Source organism: Trachurus japonicus, chromosome 17 (genome assembly GCF_045865225.1).
Source record: "Trachurus japonicus isolate A0001 chromosome 17, Traja_1.0".
NCBI classification, from domain to species: domain Eukaryota; kingdom Metazoa; phylum Chordata; class Actinopteri; order Carangiformes; family Carangidae; genus Trachurus; species Trachurus japonicus.
In genome coordinates this window covers 10468038-10488538 of record NC_140923.1, presented here as the reverse complement: position 1 = coordinate 10488538, position 20501 = coordinate 10468038, and the positions used below count along the sequence as shown (strand labels likewise).

General features: G+C 43.5%; 2 protein-coding genes across 2 annotated transcripts; both read left to right on the top strand.

The window, feature by feature from the left end:
- Nucleotides 1-2279: 2279 nt before the first annotated feature.
- Nucleotides 2280-4091, top strand: LOC146970141 (acyl-coenzyme A thioesterase 1-like). Its single transcript, XM_085804168.1, has 3 exons — nt 2280-2862; nt 3029-3231; nt 3458-4091. Exons 1-3 carry the CDS (start codon nt 2400-2402, stop codon nt 4064-4066), a joined length of 1275 nt encoding a protein of 424 aa, XP_085660294.1. The 5' UTR covers nt 2280-2399; the 3' UTR covers nt 4067-4091.
- Nucleotides 4092-5507: 1416 nt separating this feature from the next.
- On the top strand, nt 5508-7245 carry LOC146970140 (acyl-coenzyme A thioesterase 1-like). The gene is made up of 3 exons (XM_085804169.1): nt 5508-5997; nt 6109-6311; nt 6402-7245. The coding sequence occupies exons 1-3, from the start codon at nt 5580-5582 to the stop codon at nt 7008-7010; spliced, it is 1230 nt and encodes a 409-aa protein (XP_085660295.1). The 5' UTR covers nt 5508-5579; the 3' UTR covers nt 7011-7245.
- Nucleotides 7246-20501: the final 13256 nt, after the last annotated feature.

The window sequence follows — 20501 nt, the reverse complement described above, 5'->3', positions numbered from 1 at the left end:
CTGGGTAACTCTAAGACAAGTAGTGTGTAGGTGCATGACAGCTACTGTATAGGTGCAGACTAAGGAGGGAGTAACAGCCATTACTTTATAATACAGCCCGTTACCCTCTACTTACTGGGTAACTCTAAGACAAGTAGTGTGTAGGTGCATGACAGCTACTGTATAGGTGCAGACTAAGGAGGGAGTAACAGCCATTACTTTATAATACAGCCCGTTACCCTCTACTTACTGGGTAACTCTAAGACAAGTAGTGTGTAGGTGCATGACAGCTACTGTATAGGTGCAGCGTAAGGAGGGAGTAACAGCCATTACTTTATAATACAGCCCGTTACCCTCTACTTACTGGGTAACTCTAAGACAAGTAGTGTGTAGGTGCATGACAGCTACTGTATAGGTGCAGCGTAAGGAGGGAGTAACAGCCATTACTTTATAATACAGCCCGTTACCCTCTACTTACTGGGTAACTCTAAGACAAGTAGTGTGTAGGTGCATGATAGCTACTGTATAGGTGCAGCGTAAGGAGGGAGTAACAGCCATTACTTTATAATACAGCCCGTTACCCTCTACTTACTGGGTAACTCTAAGACAAGTAGTGTGTAGGTGCATGACAGCTACTGTGTAGGTGCAGACTAAGGAGGGGTAACAGTGCTCACTTACAGTAGGGTACTTACTGTACTTAAAGTTTATGAATGATCATGGATGTGGATGTGTCATGTGTTTTCTGGTTAATAAATAATAAAAACATTTTCTAACTCTCCGAATGACTCATTATTGTGGATGTATTACTGTATAGTTTGTGTTTTGCCCTTGGATGACAGAACTAGACTTTCATAGATGTGCATTTTAGAGAGGTAAGTTTGCTACCAGCCAGCCTGTTACTGTATTGGAAAATGTCCACACTCTATACCCATTTCTCACCTATTCCAAACCATACAATTAAATAATGAATAATAAATCTCTGAAATAGAGGTGAAATGTCGCTGCTGACACTTTTGGAAAACATGGATTGCAACTGTGCTCATATTGTACAGTAGACTATTTAATTTCTAATGTACCTGGCAGGAGTTACACTGTAAGTCCGGGGAAAGTAGGACGTAATTGTACGGGAGTTACGCTCTAAGACACAGCCTAGTTATACTGTAAAATGCGGGGTAATTAGTGGCGGAGTGAGCGAGAGTTACTGTGTAATTTGGTGTAAAGTAGGACAGGAGTTACGTGCCAAGACGCAGCCTAGTTAAACTGTAAAACAGCGAGAGTTACCCTGTACTTCTGTGGAAGTTGGTGTGAAGCAGGATGTAAGTTACGCGCTAAGACGCAGCCTAGTTACACTGTAAATGCACGGGGGAAACAGGGGGGAAAGTGAGCTGCAGTTACTCAGTACTTGTGTGAAATAAGCGGCAACCTACGCGGCAAGAAACCGGTAGGTACGCTGTAAGTCGCGGGCCGTATTATGTAGTGCTACCGTTCTTTTATATTAACATTTTCATAATGAGTTGCAACATTTAGTATTTCACATCACAGAATTACATTGGTAAACCAAGTTATTCCATAACAAACCGTTTTCTTTATTGCATCATGTCTAAACAGGCTGTTCCTCCTTTTGCTCTGAAAACAGCCTCAGTTCTTCATCATCTGATATTTCTGATATTCTGCCCTGTCATGTTGACATGATGGAGCAGATCATGTGATGTCTGTAAATTTGTCTGCTGAGCACTCATGTTGACAGTTTCCAGTTTTACCACAACCTAAAGGCGTTGAACTGGAATCTGATCCAGTAGCTCAGGAAAACTCACTGAACTCACAGTTTAAAACAACTTCTGGTTTGTTGCACGGCGCATTATCCTGCTGGAAGAAGCCATTAGATCAATGATTTTCAACCTTGGCGTCGGGACTCGGGACCCCACATGGGGTCGCCTGGAATTCAAATGGAATGTCTTGTAATTGATTAAAAAAATTCCTGATAAAAATATTTTTAAACTAATTATTATTCTTTTTAAAATTATGATTAAAAACACCACACACAATCTTAAACTAAGTATTCTATACTTTCACTTTCTTGAATATAAATCAAGTTCAAATAAGATATAAAAATATCTGAGCTGAAGCATCTTGATTGACGGGGTCGACAGAAATTTGTGATGTCAAAATGGGGTCACAAGCCTAAAAAGGTTGGGAACCATTCCATTAGATGATGCTCAAATGTGGTCAATAACAGTATTCAGATAGACCTGGCATACAAACCTTGATAGATTGGTGTTAAGGGGTTGGTGTTTGGAGTATAAACATTGACTCTGTTCTTTGGCACACAGCATAAACACGTGACTGAATTATAACTGTCCTGTTTCCTTTGTCACAGATCAAAGTCTAAAGTGAGGAGAAAGTCTGTTACTTCAGACGAGATGTCCTCTCAAGTCAGACTGAGGCTGCTGCCGAGCTCCAGGTGTTTATTCGACGAGCCCGTTCAGGTGAAGGTGTCTGGGCTGAGGTCCAGGCAGGTGGTGGCTCTGAGAGCCAGGTCAACAGACGAGAGAGGGGTGGAGTTCAGCTCCTCAGCCACATACAGGGCTGATGGGAGTGGGGTGATTGACCTGGACAGAGACTCCTCTCTCAGCGGGAGCTATGTTGGAGTTGAACCCATGGGTCTGCTGTGGTCAATGAGGCCGAACACCCTCCACATAAGGTTTCAAAAAACAAATTCACTAAACCCCCATGTGGTGAAGTTCTCTGTGCACGAAGATGAAGAGGAGGGGGTTGGAAGGATGTTGGCAGAGGCAACTAACGAGAGGATTCTGATTGGAGACGGGGTCGTCCGGCGCCCTGTCAAAAATGGGAACATCCGTGGAGTTCTGTTTACTCCCCCAGGTTGGTGGATTTGTATTTATCTTTTTCCTTTTTTTGCTATAATTTGTTAAATCAGTAAACGTTATCGTCATTTACAAATCTTATCAAGAGCCAAAACCAAAAATAAATGTAGCTAAGTACTTACAGCCAACAGTGTAGCACCCTCACATTCCTCTGGTCTCTACAGGAGTGGGTCCTTTCCCTGCTGTGCTGGACCTGTACACATTTGGTGGAGGTTTATCAGAGAAAAGAGCCTCTCTACTGGCCAGCAGAGGATTTGTGGTTCTGACTCTAGCACTGTACGGTCACGATGACCAGCCAAGGAACATCAGGGAGGTTCATCTGGATTATTTTGAAGAGGCAATAGAGTTGTTAGGAAAACAAGACAAGGTGAGTGGTTAAAAAAGACTGCAATGGTCCTGGTTGTTCCATTTAAAAAAAAATTGTGCTTCAAATGTTGGAGCATTAACAGAGCGAAATCTAATGGTTGACTTGGCCCCATTTGCAGCATGATTGCAAGAAGACAAATATCAAACTACCATTCCTTTGCCTTATGAGATGCATCCAAGAAAATCTCCACTCCAAAAAGACTGATAGTGTAAATGTTTTTCCACAGGTGGGCAGTAAAGGAGTTGGTGTACTAACTCTTTCCAAAAGTGCAGATATTGCACTTTCAATAGCCTCTTACCTGCCAGATGTTGAGGCTGTAGTGTGGATCAACGGCTGCTCTGCCAACACAGCTTTACCTCTCTTCTATAGGAAAAGCCAAATCCTCCCTGCATTGATGTTTAATGCCAGCAAGGCAATCACCACTGAGTCAGGGGCTGCCTTGGTCAAGTATTGTGGTGACAATCCTCTGGCAGAGGAGAACAAGTCCACCCTGGTCCCCATTGAACAAGCCAAGGGCCGATTCCTCTTTGTAGCTGCAGAGGACGACCTCAACTGGGACAGCAAGGCTTACATGGACGAGATGGTGGAGAGACTGAAGCATCATGGGAAGGAGAACTTTGAGAATGTGAGCTACCCAGGAGCAGGACATTATCTAGAGCCTCCTCATGGACCCTACTGCCCCTCCAGCTTTCATGCTTTTGTAGGTAGACCAGTCTTGTGGGGGGGTGAGCCGAGGTCTCACGCAGCAGCTGAAGTCCACCTGTGGAAGAAGATCCAGGAGTTCTTCAGAGCTCACCTGAGCTGTGAACATACACAGAATAAAGCCAAGTTATAGATGCAAAAAAGAAAAAATATATATATACATAGGGGTGTCTAGTTTTCTTTTTAAACCATCTTCAACCATTTTATCTGCCATTTCACTTTCCAATCATAAACCCCCCACTGCACAGTATTGGGTGAACCAAAATTCGAATGCAAATATAAATTGCAGACTGCTTGCTGCGCCACCTGACCGAATCCGACTGCGCCTTCAGTTTGCCTTCTGGTGCTGAGAGAAGTATGCCAGAAATGTATGACATTAAATCATATAAACAGAGAGAAAAACATCAAATCTATGACTTTAATAACTGACAGAACAAGTTGCTACTTTTCTGGCAATAAATGCAGCTCTCAGTTGGATACAGCTGAAATTAGATAGTGATTATCGCTGTCATGTGTTGGCATGTGAAATGAATAATACATCTTCTGTATTGTGGTGAGATGTTTTATTAAAGAATATCAGAGAGCTCTGTGTCTGTTCTGTGTCTTTCTCCCACATTCACAAGGTCTTTCCTGCACAGGGCCTGTCAAGCTTTACTCTGACCACTAGGTGGCGGTATAACCACTTCATGTAAGCTCCTCTCATGTAGCTGAGCTCCCTCGAAGTCTGCTGTAATATTCTGGTTAGATTTTTTTTTGTTGTAGTTGTTTTTCTAAAGGAAAAAAAATATTGAAACAGTTATAGTTCATGTATTCCCAGAAAACAAACGGATGAAACGTACGTTGGTCGTCATACAGCTTTCTGTTATTTTTGGAAATGTCCATAAGAAAAATGGTCAAACCCCCAACCAATTTTCCTGCATATAATTATTGAATTCTAACAATAAGACACCACATTATCTAAAGTGAAAACAAAAACCCTAACCCTAACCCACAAAAAAACTATTATATGCTCTTTTTCACTTGTAAACTATAGCTAATTTAAAATTATTTTTTGGTTTTCATCATTAGGCTATTGGTGTTTTCTTAGCATCTTTGGTGTGTAGCTTGTGTATGTGTAATGTGTAGGCTACAATAAAGACAGTGTTGGGGAAAAAGTTGTTCAACTATGCACATGACAAACAGTCCAAACACAACTGTCCAGCATCTGTTTACAGGGAACACACACACATTTCTGCATATGTGTGTGTCTCCTATAGCCTACTTTAAATTTTTTTGATACAGACTCTGACTGAATAACCAAATATCTGCCAAACAGGTGAGATGTGAATTGTTGATTAAATATGTGTCTGAAACAATTCCTAACATAACCAACTCAAGTCTGCAATAAGAGTACAATTTCATGATGCTGTGTCAGCAGTCCAAATAAAGTAGTTGTAGTTACTCTAATAAACTGTTCAAATTGTTATCAGAAGCATTTTACTATTAGTTCTTTTAATCAGTTGTCGTGGTGGAGATGTTTTGGTCATGATTGATTGATTTTGGTTCTACTATGTCACACTGCCCTCTTGAAATATCACCCATCTTGTTTACTTTGTCACAGATTAAAGTCTAAAGCTGCAAAGAGAGAGTCTCTAACTTCAAACGAGATGTCCTCCCAGGTCAGACTGAGGCTGCTGCCGAGCTCCAGATGTTTATTCGACGAGCCCGTTCAGGTGAAGGTGTCTGGGCTGAGGTCCAGGCAGGTGGTTGCTCTGAGAGCCAGGTCAACAGACGAGAGAGGGGTGGAGTTCAGCTCCTCAGCCACATACAGGGCTGATGGGAGCGGAGAGATCCACCTGGACAGAGACTCCTCTCTCAGCGGGAGCTATGTTGGAGTTGAACCCATGGGTCTGCTGTGGTCGATGAGGCCGAACACCCTCCACAAAAAGTTTCAAATAAAGAATTCAGTCAACCCCCATGTGGTGAAGTTCTCTGTGCACGAAGATGAAGAGGAGGAGGGAGGAAGGATGCTGGCAGAGGCGACTAACGACGGGAACATCCGTGGAGTTCTGTTTACTCCCCCAGGTTGGTTGTTGCATATTTTTCAGTCTAAGAATGAATTTATCCAAATTTAAAAGTTGCATTCATCATGTTAGCTGTGTGTCATTTAGCTTTGTCTGGTTTCCTCTGCTGCAGGAGATGGTGTGTTCCCTGCCGTGCTGGATCTCTACATCTTAGGAGGAGATTTGTCCGAGAAGCGGGCCTCTCTGCTGGCCAGCAGAGGATTTGTGGTTCTGTCTGTCGTGGCGTTCGGACATGACGACCTGCCGAAGAATATCAAACAGCTTCATCTGGATTATTTTGAGGAAGCAATACAGTTTTTGAGAAAACAAGACAAGGTGAGATCTTTGATATAACTGTGATTTTGGGGAACACATCCCTTCTTTTGGTTGAGTGGTTGTAGATTGTTTTTGCTTTTTCCCCCACAGGTGGGCAGTAAAGGAGTTGGTGTGCTATCCCTTTCAAAAACTGCAGATGTTGCACTTTCAATAGCCTCTTACCTGCCAGATGTTGAGGCTGTAGTGTGGATCAACGGCTGCTGTGCCAACACAGCTTTACCTCTCTTCTATAGGAAAAGCCAAATCCTCCCTGCGTTAATGTTTGACGTCACCAAGATGATTCCCACTGAGTCGGGAGCCAACATGGTCAAGAATGTTTTGGACAACCCCCTGGCAGAGGAGAACAAGTCCACCCTGGTCCCCATTGAACAAGCCGAGGGTCAATTCCTCTTTGTAGCTGCAGAGGACGACCTCAACTGGGACAGCAAGGCTTACATGGACGAGATGGTGGAGAGACTGAAGCATCATGGGAAGGAGAACTTTGAGAGTTTGAGCCTCCCAGGAGCAGGACATTATCTAGAGCCTCCTCATGGACCCTACTGCCCCTCCAGTCTTCACTTTCTTGCTGGTAAACCAGTCTTGTGGGGGGGTGAGCCGAGGTCTCACGCAGCAGCTGAAGTCCACCTCTGGAAGAAGTTCCAGGAGTTCTTCAGAGCTCACCTGAGCTGTGACCATACACAGAATAGAGCCAAGTTGTAGATGCAAAAAACACACACATCATATAAACAGAGAGAAAAACATCCCATCTATGAAATAACTGTCAGAATAAGTGGCTATTGTTCTGGCAATAAATCAATCAACTAATAATTGCAGCTCTCAGTTGGATACAGCTGAAATTAGATACTGATTATCACTGTCATGTGTTGTCCATTGTGAAAGTAATAATGCATCTTCTGTATTGTTGTGAGATGTTTTATTAAAGAATATCAGAGAGCTCTGTGTCTGTTTCTGTGTCTCCCACATTCACAAGGTCTTTCCTGCAAGGGGCCTGTCAAGCTTTACTCTGACCACTAGGTGGCGGTATAACCACCTCATGTAGCTGAGCTGGTGGTTTGAAATTACGTTTTTTTTATATATATATATAAGGAAAAGAATAAATTAAATAACTAAATATTGAAACAGTTATATTTCATGTAATACTATATTTTTGTCAAGCTTCAAAGTAAGAATTTGGCTTTCTGTTATTTTTGGAAATGTCCATAAGAAAATGGTCAAACACCCAACCAACTTTCCTGCAGTTAATTATTGAATTTTAACAATAAGACACCACAGTATCTAAGTAAGTTAAAGCAGAAGTAAGTGATATATTTGTGTTAAAGCAGATATCAGTGGCACGGCCGTTTCGGCTAATGCTGTGTTCAAGGCAGGCTTTTGAAACCGTAAGTTACAGCTTCAAGTCACAACTACGACTTGGTAGCGTTCCAGGTAACCCGTAGCTCGTGTTTTTACCGTCCTGTTGTCTGTGAAAGTTCCCTATAACGGCCACTCGTAACTTCCGACCCGTGAACTCGTACCAGATCGAACTGGTATGACTTCACAGGAAGGAAAAACACAAAGTACGAGTTTCCTTGAACGCACCATGAGTTAGCAGCCCCCGCCCTTGTCAGGCATCAATTGGTCCTCGTGCTACGTCACCACATTCACGCGCATCCCTTGGCTGCACACACAGCCCTTCATGCCGTTCTCTCCCCTCATTGGATAACACTTGTATCCCACAAGGAAAATTTTCTCCTCGGGTTACAGCAGAGCAGAGTGACGGAGAGACTCGTGTTTAGGCTGAAATACTTCATGTAAGTGATTGCTGACGGAAAATAGGACTATTTAGGACTTATATTAACAAAAACATTCCACTGATATCTGCTTTAATATAAGTCTTAAATAGTTAAATCTTCCGACAGCAATCACTTACATAGAGTGTTTGGTCTGAAACACGGGTCTGTCAGTCCCTCTGCTCTGCTCTGAGCCCAGGAGAAAACATTTATCGTATCCTACAGTTTTTATCCAATGAGGAGAGAGAACGGCATGCAGGGCTGTGTGTGCAGCCAAGGAACGCCGTGAATGTGGTGACGTAGGGACGAGGACTGTTATGGTGCGTTCAAGGAAAAGCCTGCCTGGAACGCAGCATTAGCCAAAACGACCGGATCGCTTACTTCTGCTTTAAAAACAAAAACACGTACCAAAAAAAAAAAAAACATTACAGGCTCTGGCTTTTTAACTTGTAAACTGTAGCTAATTTCTATTTATTATCATTATTTGGTGTTTTCTTTTTTTTTCTTTTTTACTAGCATAACCTATTTGTTGTGTAGCATGAACTTGTGGGCAAAAAAGACCGTGTTGGGGGAAAAGTTGTTCCTGGTTAAGGTTTTGATATTGTAGATACGATATTTCCTTTCACTGCTCCTTTTTTCTTTTTCTTTTTCTTTTTTTTTAGCGCTCATTGGTTGTAGGGGAGAGTAGGGCAATGTGAGACACCGGGTAATGTGAGACACCCCCTGTATCTAGAAAACAGAACATATTTATGGTCATCTGACCATTATGTTTTCAAGCCCCTCCCATTTCCCCATGGTCATGAAGGAGAGGACCTCATGATGCTGTGGAAAGCATGTTTTTTTCACAAAAATATCATTTTTGCATGTAAAGTAAATTTTCTTGGTGTCAACTTAATCAACTGTTGTGCCAAAGCAAATTGATTTAGGTAGAAAAACGTATATGATACATGATGATGAACTACCAACACACAAAACCACGTGATGATGCTGGCTGAAAATTAGCCTGAATTTCTAAGAGAGGTCGTTTTTTCTAAAATGGGGGTGTTGAGGTAAAGTGAGACAAATGCTGCGGGGTAAAGTGAGACCATGGATGTATTATAACAAATCCATGAGTGAGACTGTGAGTGTAGGAGGCCGTAAAAATGTATTTCAAACATGTATATAGTGTATTAGTATTATTTTTTTCTTATTTTGTTTCATTTTTATTTATTAACTAACTGTTATCATTTTAGAATGTTGAGTTGTGGGGCGCGAGGCAGTGGGCTGTTGTCATGGGCTTCTGTTGCTATGGAGCAGTTACAGTAGCGACATAAACACAAAAGTTGTCACTGTGTATCTTCTCCGCCCTACAGGTAAAGAAAAAGCTAGAAATAGTAAATATTGTTGTTTATCTTGGGTGCTGTTGCTTGTTAAATGTGTGTGAGTGTTAGTTTTACCATTTTTTACCGTAGTTTTTGCCGTTAGTGTAATTAATTAATGTTTAATGTTTCGTTGTTGTCGTCTTGATGAACGTTATGTAGAGTAGCCGTTGTAACTGTTTTCGTTAGTACCGTAGTCGTTGTGTTGTTCTGTGTTTATATTATATGTGTGAAATAAATTGTTGGAGCAGTTACAGTAGCGACATAAACACAAAAGTTGTCACTGTGTATCTTCTCCGCCCTACAGAGGCGTAACATTTTGGAGGCACCGCTGGGATGAGAAGGCTTGAGGAGCGTCCGGAACCCGTAGGAGAGCCTCTCGTCTATCATCCCCCAAACTACCCAGGCAACAGAACGGAACCTGACGAAAGCAACGGAGGCGGTTTACCGGCGGCGTTGGTGACGTGCATCCTGACGTGAGCAAAAGACACCACTAGGGAGCAGCGAGGACCAATTAAACCAGATAAATCCCCCTTTTCACTGCTTTTGCAACTCATCTGATGAAGATGGAGTCTGAATTAGAGAACCTGCAGCTGGAAATTAAAGGAACACTGTATAGGCTGACTGTTGAGCAACTGATTAAAGTGTGCAATGCACTGAAGATCTCAGGATTAGGAAATGAATGTGTAGCTGGTAAAACACGTAGCCAGTTAATCTCACATGTTACAAAATACCTGGAACGGGACGAACTGGCTGATCTGGAAGATGAGGGCATGTCTGATCTTCTTATTGCCCAGGACATTATTAACAAAATACAAATGACCAAAGAGCAGAGTGCAGGTGATGCTCTGAATCTGAGTGGAGAACAGGAGAGCCTCCAGAGGGAAGTAGAGGCACTAAGACTGTCACTGCGAGAAAAGGAGAGAGCAATGCATGACCTGATGGTGAATAGCCTGACCCCTCCTCTGCATTCAAACGTCCCAGTACAGGCCATGGCTCCAGCATCACCAAATGGCTCTCTGTGGCGCAAAGACTTTAAAATATCAGGCCTAATAGGGGAGCCTGGACAAAAAGACAGACTCACCTTCTCCAGCTTGGCCAGGCAAATTGAAAATGGGCTCAGCAAAGGATACCCAGAGTCAGAAATCACAGATGCAGTAATCCGTGCCATCACACCAGGTCTGCAGTTAAGGAGTTACCTTGAAGGGAAAGAAAACCTGACATTGCCTGCCCTTCGTAGAATTTTGAGGTCTCATTACCAAGAGAGAAATGCCACAGAACTGTACAAGCAACTCACTTCTGAAGTCCAGAGTAATAAAGAAACACCACAAAATTTCCTGATCAGAGCAATGGACCTGAGACAGAAAATTCTGTTTGCTTCGCAAGAGGTTGAATCAAGTCTCAAGTATGACCCAGCACTAGTCCAGAGTCTCTTCATGCATACTGTTTTGACTGGCCTGCAAAATGACAATGTTAAAAGTGATCTCCAGCCTTATCTCCTGCAGACAAATACGTCAGACGAGCTACTACTGGAAAAGGTGAACACTGCATGTGCTAATGAAAAGGAGAGACAGGACAAAAAGAAACATTCAGCCCCACCACGAGGAACTCATGTGAACACTGTCCAGTCAAGTGAACCCCGAGTTGAAAAGAAAAACATTCCCCAGCACAGTTCAACCACTATTTCCCCTGATCTCCTCTCAGAAATTAAAGAACTGCGCTCTGACATGGTGTTGCTGAAAGATCTGAGAGCTGAGGTTTCCCACATCAAAGAAACTATCCAACAGTCTGCACCTGCACCCCCCCAGCCACCGTCTTGGAACCCTGCTCAAAACTACATGCAGTTCTACCACCAGCAACCGTCAACAGCAGCACAAGAGTACCGACCAACACAGGGACCTGCACATGTGAGGGAAACGGCGCAGTTCCAGCAAAGGTTTGCACCCCAGCGATCTTACCCAGCACCACGTCCACGCCCCAGGTGTTTTGCTTGCACACAAGCAGGAGAAGAATACTGCCAGCATTGCTTTAGGTGTGGAAGTAGTGAACATTTCCGTGCTGGATGTAAAATGCCAAGACCAGAGAGGGAGAGCTCTTTAAACTAATGAGAGTTGCTTCCATGGGACAAGGAGCAACTTGCAGTTCAGAAAGGTCCCACTATTGTGCACATAAAAGTTACTGTGAGCCATATACATGTGCAACTATTAGGGAACAGGGAAATCAGTCATGTGGGGAGTCCAAGCACAGAAGAGTTAGTGACCAAGTTAAAACATCCACTGTGAGGGAGTTAGTAGGAAACAAGTGTACAATCAGGTGTTTCCTGCATCAGCAGCAATTTCAGGCACTTTGGGACACAGGCTCACAAATTTGTGCTATAGATGAGATCTGGAAAGAGAGTTATTTGCCTGATGTACAGTTAAGAAATGTTGCTGAGATAATTGACACAACTCACCCCTTGCAAATAGAAGCAGCTAATGGAACAGGAATGCCATACATTGGTTGGCTTGAAGTGAGCTTTAAACTCACTGCTAATGATGAAGAGTTGTTTATACCCATGCTAGTGTTAAAAGGCAGTCAACAGCCTTGTCCCATCATTGGGTTTAATGTCATTGAACACCTAGTAATAAACAAAGTACTGGATCGGTCAAGACACAGAGACAAAGAAAAACTTTTGAAGACAGTAATGATAGCTTTCCCTCAACTCAGGAAGAATAAAGCAAAAGCCTTTATTAGTGCAGTGAGTGCAGGGCAGCCACGTGAATACACTGTGAGGACAGTAAATGAGAGAGTCAGTGTGCCTAAATGCAGCTCTGTCCAGATTGAGTGTAGGGTCCAGGCTCCACCTTTTAAGGAAGACAACTTTTTGATTTTTGAGCCTCAAGTGAACCCACAGTGGCCTGAAGGACTTGAATTTTACGACACCTTGATATCAGTAAAGGCAGGAATGACCCCAAAAATTGTGGTCAGTGTGCAGAATTCAGCTAGCTGTGACATTACTTTGCCAGGAAGAACAATTATTGGCACAGTACAGTCAGTTAGATCAGTTTATCCTGCCGACATCTTCAGGTCAGATTGCCCATCCGCTGCATCAGTCCACCAGATCCAAGCTCAGAGCTCCAGTGAGGACACTGCCACCTGTGACCAATGGGACCCTCCTGTCAATCTAGCTCACCTGAATGAACATCAAAGAAAAGCTGTTAGTCAGATGCTAAGAGAAGAATCACAATCATTCTCTAAGTCAGATGATGATATAGGATGTGTGGAAAACCTGCAGATGAACATTTCACTGAGAGACAATGAACCAGTGTCACAGGTATATCGGTCAGTCCCAAAGCCTTTATACCAAGAAATGAAAGACTATTTACAGGACCTGATAGCGCAGGGGTGGGTGGAGAAATCCACTTCATCCTATTCTTCTCCCATAGTCTGTGTGAGAAAAAAAGATGGCACACTCCGCTTATGTATCGACTACAGGGAACTCAACAAAAAGACTCATCCAGATCGCCACCCCATCCCCAGAGTACAGGACATCATGGACAGTCTGGGTGGGAACACACTCTTTTCATTACTGGACCAGGGTAAGGCATACCACCAGGGGTTTATGGGCAAGGACAGTAAACATCTTACAGCTTTTGTAACTCCCTGGGGCCTGTATGAGTGGGTGCGGATCCCATTTGGACTCATGAACGCGCCTGCAGCATTTCAGCGCTGCATGGAAGAGTGCTTGGAGGGATTGAGAGACAGAATATGTGTGCCTTACCTTGATGATGTTCTCGTGTTTAGCAGAACATTTGAGGAGCATGTCAACGATGTGAGAAAAGTACTGCAGCGTCTGAGAGAGAACGGAATAAGACTAAAACCAAAAAAATGTGACCTGTTTAAAGGATCATAGGGCAGGATTTGTGAGAAAATACCCATGCGTTTTACGTTTTTTAAATAATAATGGGTGAGGAAGCGTTTAAAACCAAAAAGAACGAGCCCACCCGCATATCTCTCCATTGCCCTGAACGGGGTCTGTGCTGCAAAATGCGCTGCTATTCAGGGGGTGAATTTCGCGCGCTGGCCGGCGGACCTGACGTCAGCGCGTCCACGACTGCCTTCGAATGGATCAATGGAATGGAGACATGAAGAGGGCAACCGCGGCAGAGCCATTGATACAGTAACAGAGTGGCGACACTCCCTGTTATATCAATCGCTCTGAACCACGGTGGATCCAAATTACTGTTACTACCGGCAAACGACCCAGCACAACTGAAAGCCCTGTTAACCCCCCGCCGCCACTCTCTCTCCCCCTCCCTTCACACACGCACACAGCAGCAGGCAGGTCACTAACTTACACACCCTCTCCCTCTTCACTACTGTCTTATTATTAGCCGTTAGCCGCAGCTAGCGGTTAAAAGCCGACGTTATAACTTTAACAACGTTATCAGGCAGGTGGACAAACGTCCTCTTTTGCCCGGACACGTCCACTTTTCACGTCCTGGCCGGCGTGTCTGCGACGCGTCCGTTTTTTTTTTTTTTAATGAAATCATGAATATGTCCGGTGTTTATTGGTTTTCATGGGACCGCGGACCCTGACAGATGCGGCCCGACACCCGGACCCGGCGCGTTAATTCTCGGTACCGGCCTGTAGGAGTAGGAGCCCATACAGATCCATGCAGAGGAGCTCAGAGGAACAGACAAGCAGCCTCCTGCTGCAGCACAGTGAAGAGGCAGGTGTGTGTGTGTGTGTGTGTGTGTGTGTGTGTGTGTGTGTGTGTGTGTGTGTCTGTCTGTCTGTCTGTCTGTCTGTGAGAGAGAGAGAGAGAGTGAGAGAGAGAGAGAGAGAGATAGAGAGAGAGAACCTACAGTAAAATACCCCCCCAGATAGGAAAGACTGTAAAGAGTAAAGTAAACAGTGAAAAGTCTGTGCGCGCTCCCGTGCCGGTGGCTTCGCTGGTTGCTGTAGTTACGCGCAGCGGCCGTCGCGTCACTGGCCGTTCTCATTAATCCTGCCCTATGATCCTTTAAAGAGCAAGTACGGTACCTCGGCAGGATTGTGTCAGCAGAGGGCAGCAGGATAGATCCCGCCGATACTGCTGCAGTGACAGCTCTAAAAAACAAACAGCCACGTACTGTCGGTGAGTTAAGAGCAGTGTTAGGACTGTTGAGTTATTACAGACAGTATATTAAGGACTTTTCAAAAATTGCTAGCCCTCTGTATGACTTGCTCAAAGGACCTACAGAAACCGAAAGCCTGCAAGATAAAAGGAGGAAGAGGCAAGCAAAGCGAAACAGCAAAGGAGTTCCATCCAGCAAACCTATCGAGTGGACAGATGTGCATCAGTCAACATTGGAGCAGTTGATAGGCTGTCTAACCCAGCCTCCTGTCCTGGGCTTCCCGGAGTTTTCACAGCCATTCGTACTCCATACTGATGCCTCCAATCAGGGATTAGGTGCAGTATTGTATCAAAAGCAGAATGGAAAGCTCCGTGTAATTGCATATGGTTCTCGCACTTTGACTGTAGCTGAGAAAAATTATCACTTGCATTCAGGCAAACTAGAGTTTCTTGCTCTCAAATGGGCAATCACAGAAAAGTTTCGTGATTACCTGTATTATGCACCATCTTTCACCGCCTATAGTGATAATAATCCTCTCACATATGTACTTTCTACTGCTAAATTGAATGCAACAGGGTGTAGATGGGTATCAGAACTAGCTGATTTCCACTTCACAATTAAATATCGCCCTGGTAAAGAAAATATTGACGCAGATAGCCTGTCTAGGATGCCCATAGATATGGAGGCATTCATGAAAGAGTGCTCGGAGGAAATGTCACATGAGGCAATTGGTGCAGCTTCACATGCAGTTGAAAATCAGGATGAATCCAGCGTGTCATGGTCCATGGGCATCTCAGCAAGTTGTGCAACAGTGACTCTTAAACCTCCTGTCACACCACTAACAACAGACCAGATCAGAGAAGATCAGAGGAATGATTTGGTTATTGGGCCAGTGATTCAATGTAAACTAACAGAGCAAAAGCCATCAGGTCCAGAACTGAAACAACTCTCCTCCCAAGCCATCCGTCTTTTCAGAGAGTGGGACAGATTAGAGATGAGCACAGATGGAGTGTTGTACAGAAAAACAGTAAATAGAAAACAGCTGGTCTTACCAGAAGTACACAAGAGTACAGTGCTGAAGGAATTGCATGATGAAATGGGCCATCAAGGTGCAGACAGGACAATGTCACTCATACGGGACCGGTTCTACTGGCCTTATATGCAGAAAGAGGTAGAGGAGTACGTTATGAGAAAATGTGTGTGTCTGAAACAGAAGAAGCCATGCCACAACACCAGAGCTCCTCTAACAAATATTGTGACAACACAGCCGTTTGAGTTGGTATGTATAGACTTTCTTCATCTTGACCGGTGCAAAGGTGGATATGAATATATCCTTGTTATTGTTGACCATTTCACACGTTTTGTGCAAGCATACGCCACTACATCAAAGTCAGGAAAGACTGTTGCAAACCTCATCTTCAATGACTTTGCCCTGAAGTTTGGTTTTCCCTCTCGCATCCACCACGATCAAGGAGGAGAGTTTGACAATCAGCTGTTCAGCCAGTTAAAGCAGCTCAGCGGAGTCACTGGGTCGAGAACAACACCCTATCACCCGATGGGGAACGGTCAGGTGGAACGGATGAACAGAACGTTGTTGCAGATGCTTAGAACACTGACTGAGACACAGAAATCAAATTGGAAAGACTCCCTGAACAAACTGGTATATGCTTATAATTGCACACAATGTGAAGTGACTGGCTACTCACCATTTTACCTTTTGTATGGAAGGTCACCAAGGCTCCCGGTCGACATGTTCTTTGGACTGCATGCAGAGTCAGGCTCTAGTGACCAGCGAGAATATGTGGAGAAGTGGAAAAAGGGCATGGAGGAAGCATACGCCATCGTGAACCAAAATACCCAAAAAGCTGCAGAAAGGAGTAAAAGGTATTATGACACAAAAGTGAGGAGTTCAGTGCTGCAACCTGGAGATCGTGTTTTGGTTAAAAACTTAACACCCAGGGGTGGAACGGGTAAACTCAGGAACTATTGGGAGGACATAGTTCATACAGTAGTGAGACAGATGGGTCCTGATCTGCCAATATATGAAATAAGACCAGAGAAAGGTAAAACCCGCTCCAGAGTTCTGCATAGAAATCTGCTAATGCCCTGTGACTACTTGCCCTTTGAAAAACAACCAGAGCTTGTTAAAAATGACAAGGAGAAACAAAAAAGAGAACGCCGGCCTGTATCCAAAGCTCAGGAATCTGATGAGGAAAGTGATGATGAATATGAACTTCATTACAAGCCACTTCCAGATCCCAGACTGCCAGGAGAAAGGAATGAGACAGAGATTGAATCTGGGACTGAGCATGAACAGGAGCACCGACTAGTAGAGGACAGAGTTGGAACACCAGCTCCATCTCCATCACCAGCGCAGTCTTCCCGAGGAGAGCCGCCGGAGGAGTTGAGTGCACCTGCTGAAAGCCTGCCTGGAGAGGAAACAGACTCACCTACAGGAAACGTGCCTGATGAAGCCTCTCCTTCCTCCTCGTCGAGTGCTGCTGCGGAATCTGAGGAGACATCATATCAGCTACCAGCAAGACAGAGACATCCACCGAGACGTTTGACCTACGACCAGCTTGGCATCTCTTCCTGCTACAGTGTGCAGCCAACACCTCAGATGTTGTCTGTGTACCACGCACCTGGACTGGCCCCATGGCTGCCACCGCTCCAGCCATACTATTTCCAGTCTCCTTCCATGTATGGACTCCAGCGAAATGTGAGCCTACAGACTTAACAAGTTTGACTGTTGCCACGGACAACATATGGACTGTTCACATGGACTGTTGCCATACCCTAGACATGTACTTTTTACACAGATTGCTGCCATGAACATATACAGTATGAACTGTTTACACTGACTGTTGCTATGAACAATATACAGTATGAACTGTTTACACTGACTGTTGCTATGAACAATATACAGTATGAACTGTTTACACGGACTGTTGCTACAGTATGAACTGTTTACACATGGACAACATAAGGACTGTTTGCACAGATTGTTGCCATGGACAATGAATGTACTTTTCACAAGCTGTTGTCATGAACAACATTATGGACTGTTTCTACACGGTGTTGCCATGGACAAGTCATGGACTTTCTACAGCTGATGGACTGTTTATGGACTGTTATGGACTGTTCACACAGAGACCAGTCACAATGCAGGGACATTGGTTCTGTGAATATGGATTCAGTGACCTTTGACCTTTACTACTTGTGCATCACAGAAGATCGTCAGTTCCAAGTTGATAAGAGAATGTAAAAAAAAAAAAAAAAAAAAAAAAAAATGTGGAAAATTGTCTTGGGTTAATTTGTCAGTGTTAACTTCATGGTAATGTCGGGACGACATTATATTTTGTTGGGAAGTGTGTAGGAGGCCGTAAAAATGTATTTCAAACATGTATATAGTGTATTAGTATTATTTTTTTCTTATTTTGTTTCATTTTTATTTATTAACTAACTGTTATCATTTTAGAATGTTGAGTTGTGGGGCGCGAGGCAGTGGGCTGTTGTCATGGGCTTCTGTTGCTATGGAGCAGTTACAGTAGCGACATAAACACAAAAGTTGTCACTGTGTATCTTCTCCGCCCTACAGGTAAAGAAAAAGCTAGAAATAGTAAATATTGTTGTTTATCTTGGGTGCTGTTGCTTGTTAAATGTGTGTGAGTGTTAGTTTTACCATTTTTTACCGTAGTTTTTGCCGTTAGTGTAATTAATTAATGTTTAATGTTTCGTTGTTGTCGTCTTGATGAACGTTATGTAGAGTAGCCGTTGTAACTGTTTTCGTTAGTACCGTAGTCGTTGTGTTGTTCTGTGTTTATATTATATGTGTGAAATAAATTGTTGGAGCAGTTACAGTAGCGACATAAACACAAAAGTTGTCACTGTGTATCTTCTCCGCCCTACAGAGGCGTAACATGAGCACACCACACACAAAGATTTACACTAGAATCTCGTCCCCCAAGCCAGAAATCTCGCGTGATCAAACATGATCTGTAGCCACACTGCTTTGTTATGCTATGTGCTCTCAGTCAGCTCACTTTTTTATTGGTTAATTAACTCAATTTTAGTCACATTCCACTTTGTCGGCTCCCCCCACACACAAGAGGACTTTTGATCAAAATGGTCACGATTGTCGGGGCCTACAATCTGACCCCCAGACTATCTAACTGGTTCTATCTGTCATTTAAATGTTAATTAAAACATTTTGTGTTGTATTTGATTTTGGTCTTGAGTTACTTTGTGTTGAGAAAACAAAAGTGCTTAATTGACCAATCCCCATGATTCTGTTACTAGTCCGACATTAGTTCTGGGAAGTGTGGTTGTCAAGCTAGCTGTCAGGATTCTAACTGTTACAACATGTGTTGTTATGGTAGTTTCAGAGTGGAAAAAGTAAGTGGATCAGTTTACCCCCTTGATTTCTCTGGTCTGTCTCAGTTTACCCCTGAGCTGGGGTAAAGTGAGACACAAGACCACTTTTTTAAAAACAATCATATTTTCACTGCCCTTCGTTCTAAATACATTCTGATAGTTTCCACTGCTAGGAAACATCCTGAATTAATGAGAAATGTGTAAATTTTACTGATAAATCATTTTAGCTCACTTAGAGGGGAGCAAATGTAAAAAATGTCTCACTTTACTCCACTCTCCCCTAGGCCAGACTTTGTGCAAAATTCTATTTTCGAGTAAATCCGGGATGAAAGTGTGGTATTTTTTTTTCGCATTGGATAATGCAGGCGCACAAATTATGTGTCAGCCTGCTCATGATTCATCAGTCACTGTTATTGGATCCGTCATCCGTCAATCAAACGTCTGTACACATACTGTACACACACACCGAGCTCGGTCTCACCCCAAGTGTGACAGTTGAGGTTCCTGTCACTATGCCTCCAATTGATCATCTGCCCTGGCTACTTGGCCAAGGGGATGTCCCTTTGGGTGACTGGCAAGCGCGCATGACTCTTACCCGGGAGGTGTGGGTTCAATCCCCGCCCGGGCCCTCTTCACCTTGCCACACAAGCATTGAATATCCCGCCGCTCGACATCGACCAATCAAATTCATTCTCCTTACTCGGGTAAACTTGTGCGGCAACTCGGCGCGACAAACAGGATAAACGGCCATTTCTGACTTTGTTTTTTTCTGATGTGACGTCACCAAGTTTGACAGATGTTGTGGATGTTGTTACTGAGTGTAAAACACACAGGTGCTGAGCAAACAGAGGAAGAATAATAAGAGGTTGATGACTTCCTGTTGACCAGTGTCAGTCTGATGAAGGTGGTTGTTGTGTTGCAGGTTCAGAGAGTCTCTCTGCTGGTGTCTCTCTCTGCCTGGTGAAGACAGTCGTCTTCTCTGTGGGTCTGGTCGTCATGGTGGCTGCTGTCATCAGTGTCCATGTCATGGAGAGACTCCAGAAGAAAAACTGAAATGTCAAGTTAAAGGAGCCTCTGTGTTGTCTCTGACCACTGGGAGCACTGTGGACACGTTTGGACTTTTTATTTTTATTTTATGTGTGAACCTTTCTCTAGTTTGATGCATGTGAACAAGAAATGAAACCTGGATGTAAACAAGTCAGGATTTTATTTCCTTGTTAAATCAGCTTCTAAAACACACGGAACTCTTTTGTAAAGCTTCAGTGATTCTCAGCTTTAACCCAAATCCTGCTCATGATTTGATGTATAATTTAAATAATGAGAAACAAATGAAATATTCTCTGAATGCAGCAAAGACACAAGATGCTAACAATGATAGCTGGATCAATGAACCACAATTATCAGCAAAGAACAATAAAATCAACTGCTGGCTTCTGCAGAACTTGAGGTTGAACTGTGTGATTTTTGTGCACATATAATATACATTATGAATATCTTTGAATTTGGTTTTTGAAACTAAGTCTCAGTTGCAAAGAAATTGTTTCAGTCAATGGGATTTTTTTTATTGGATTTTAGATCATTGCATTAAA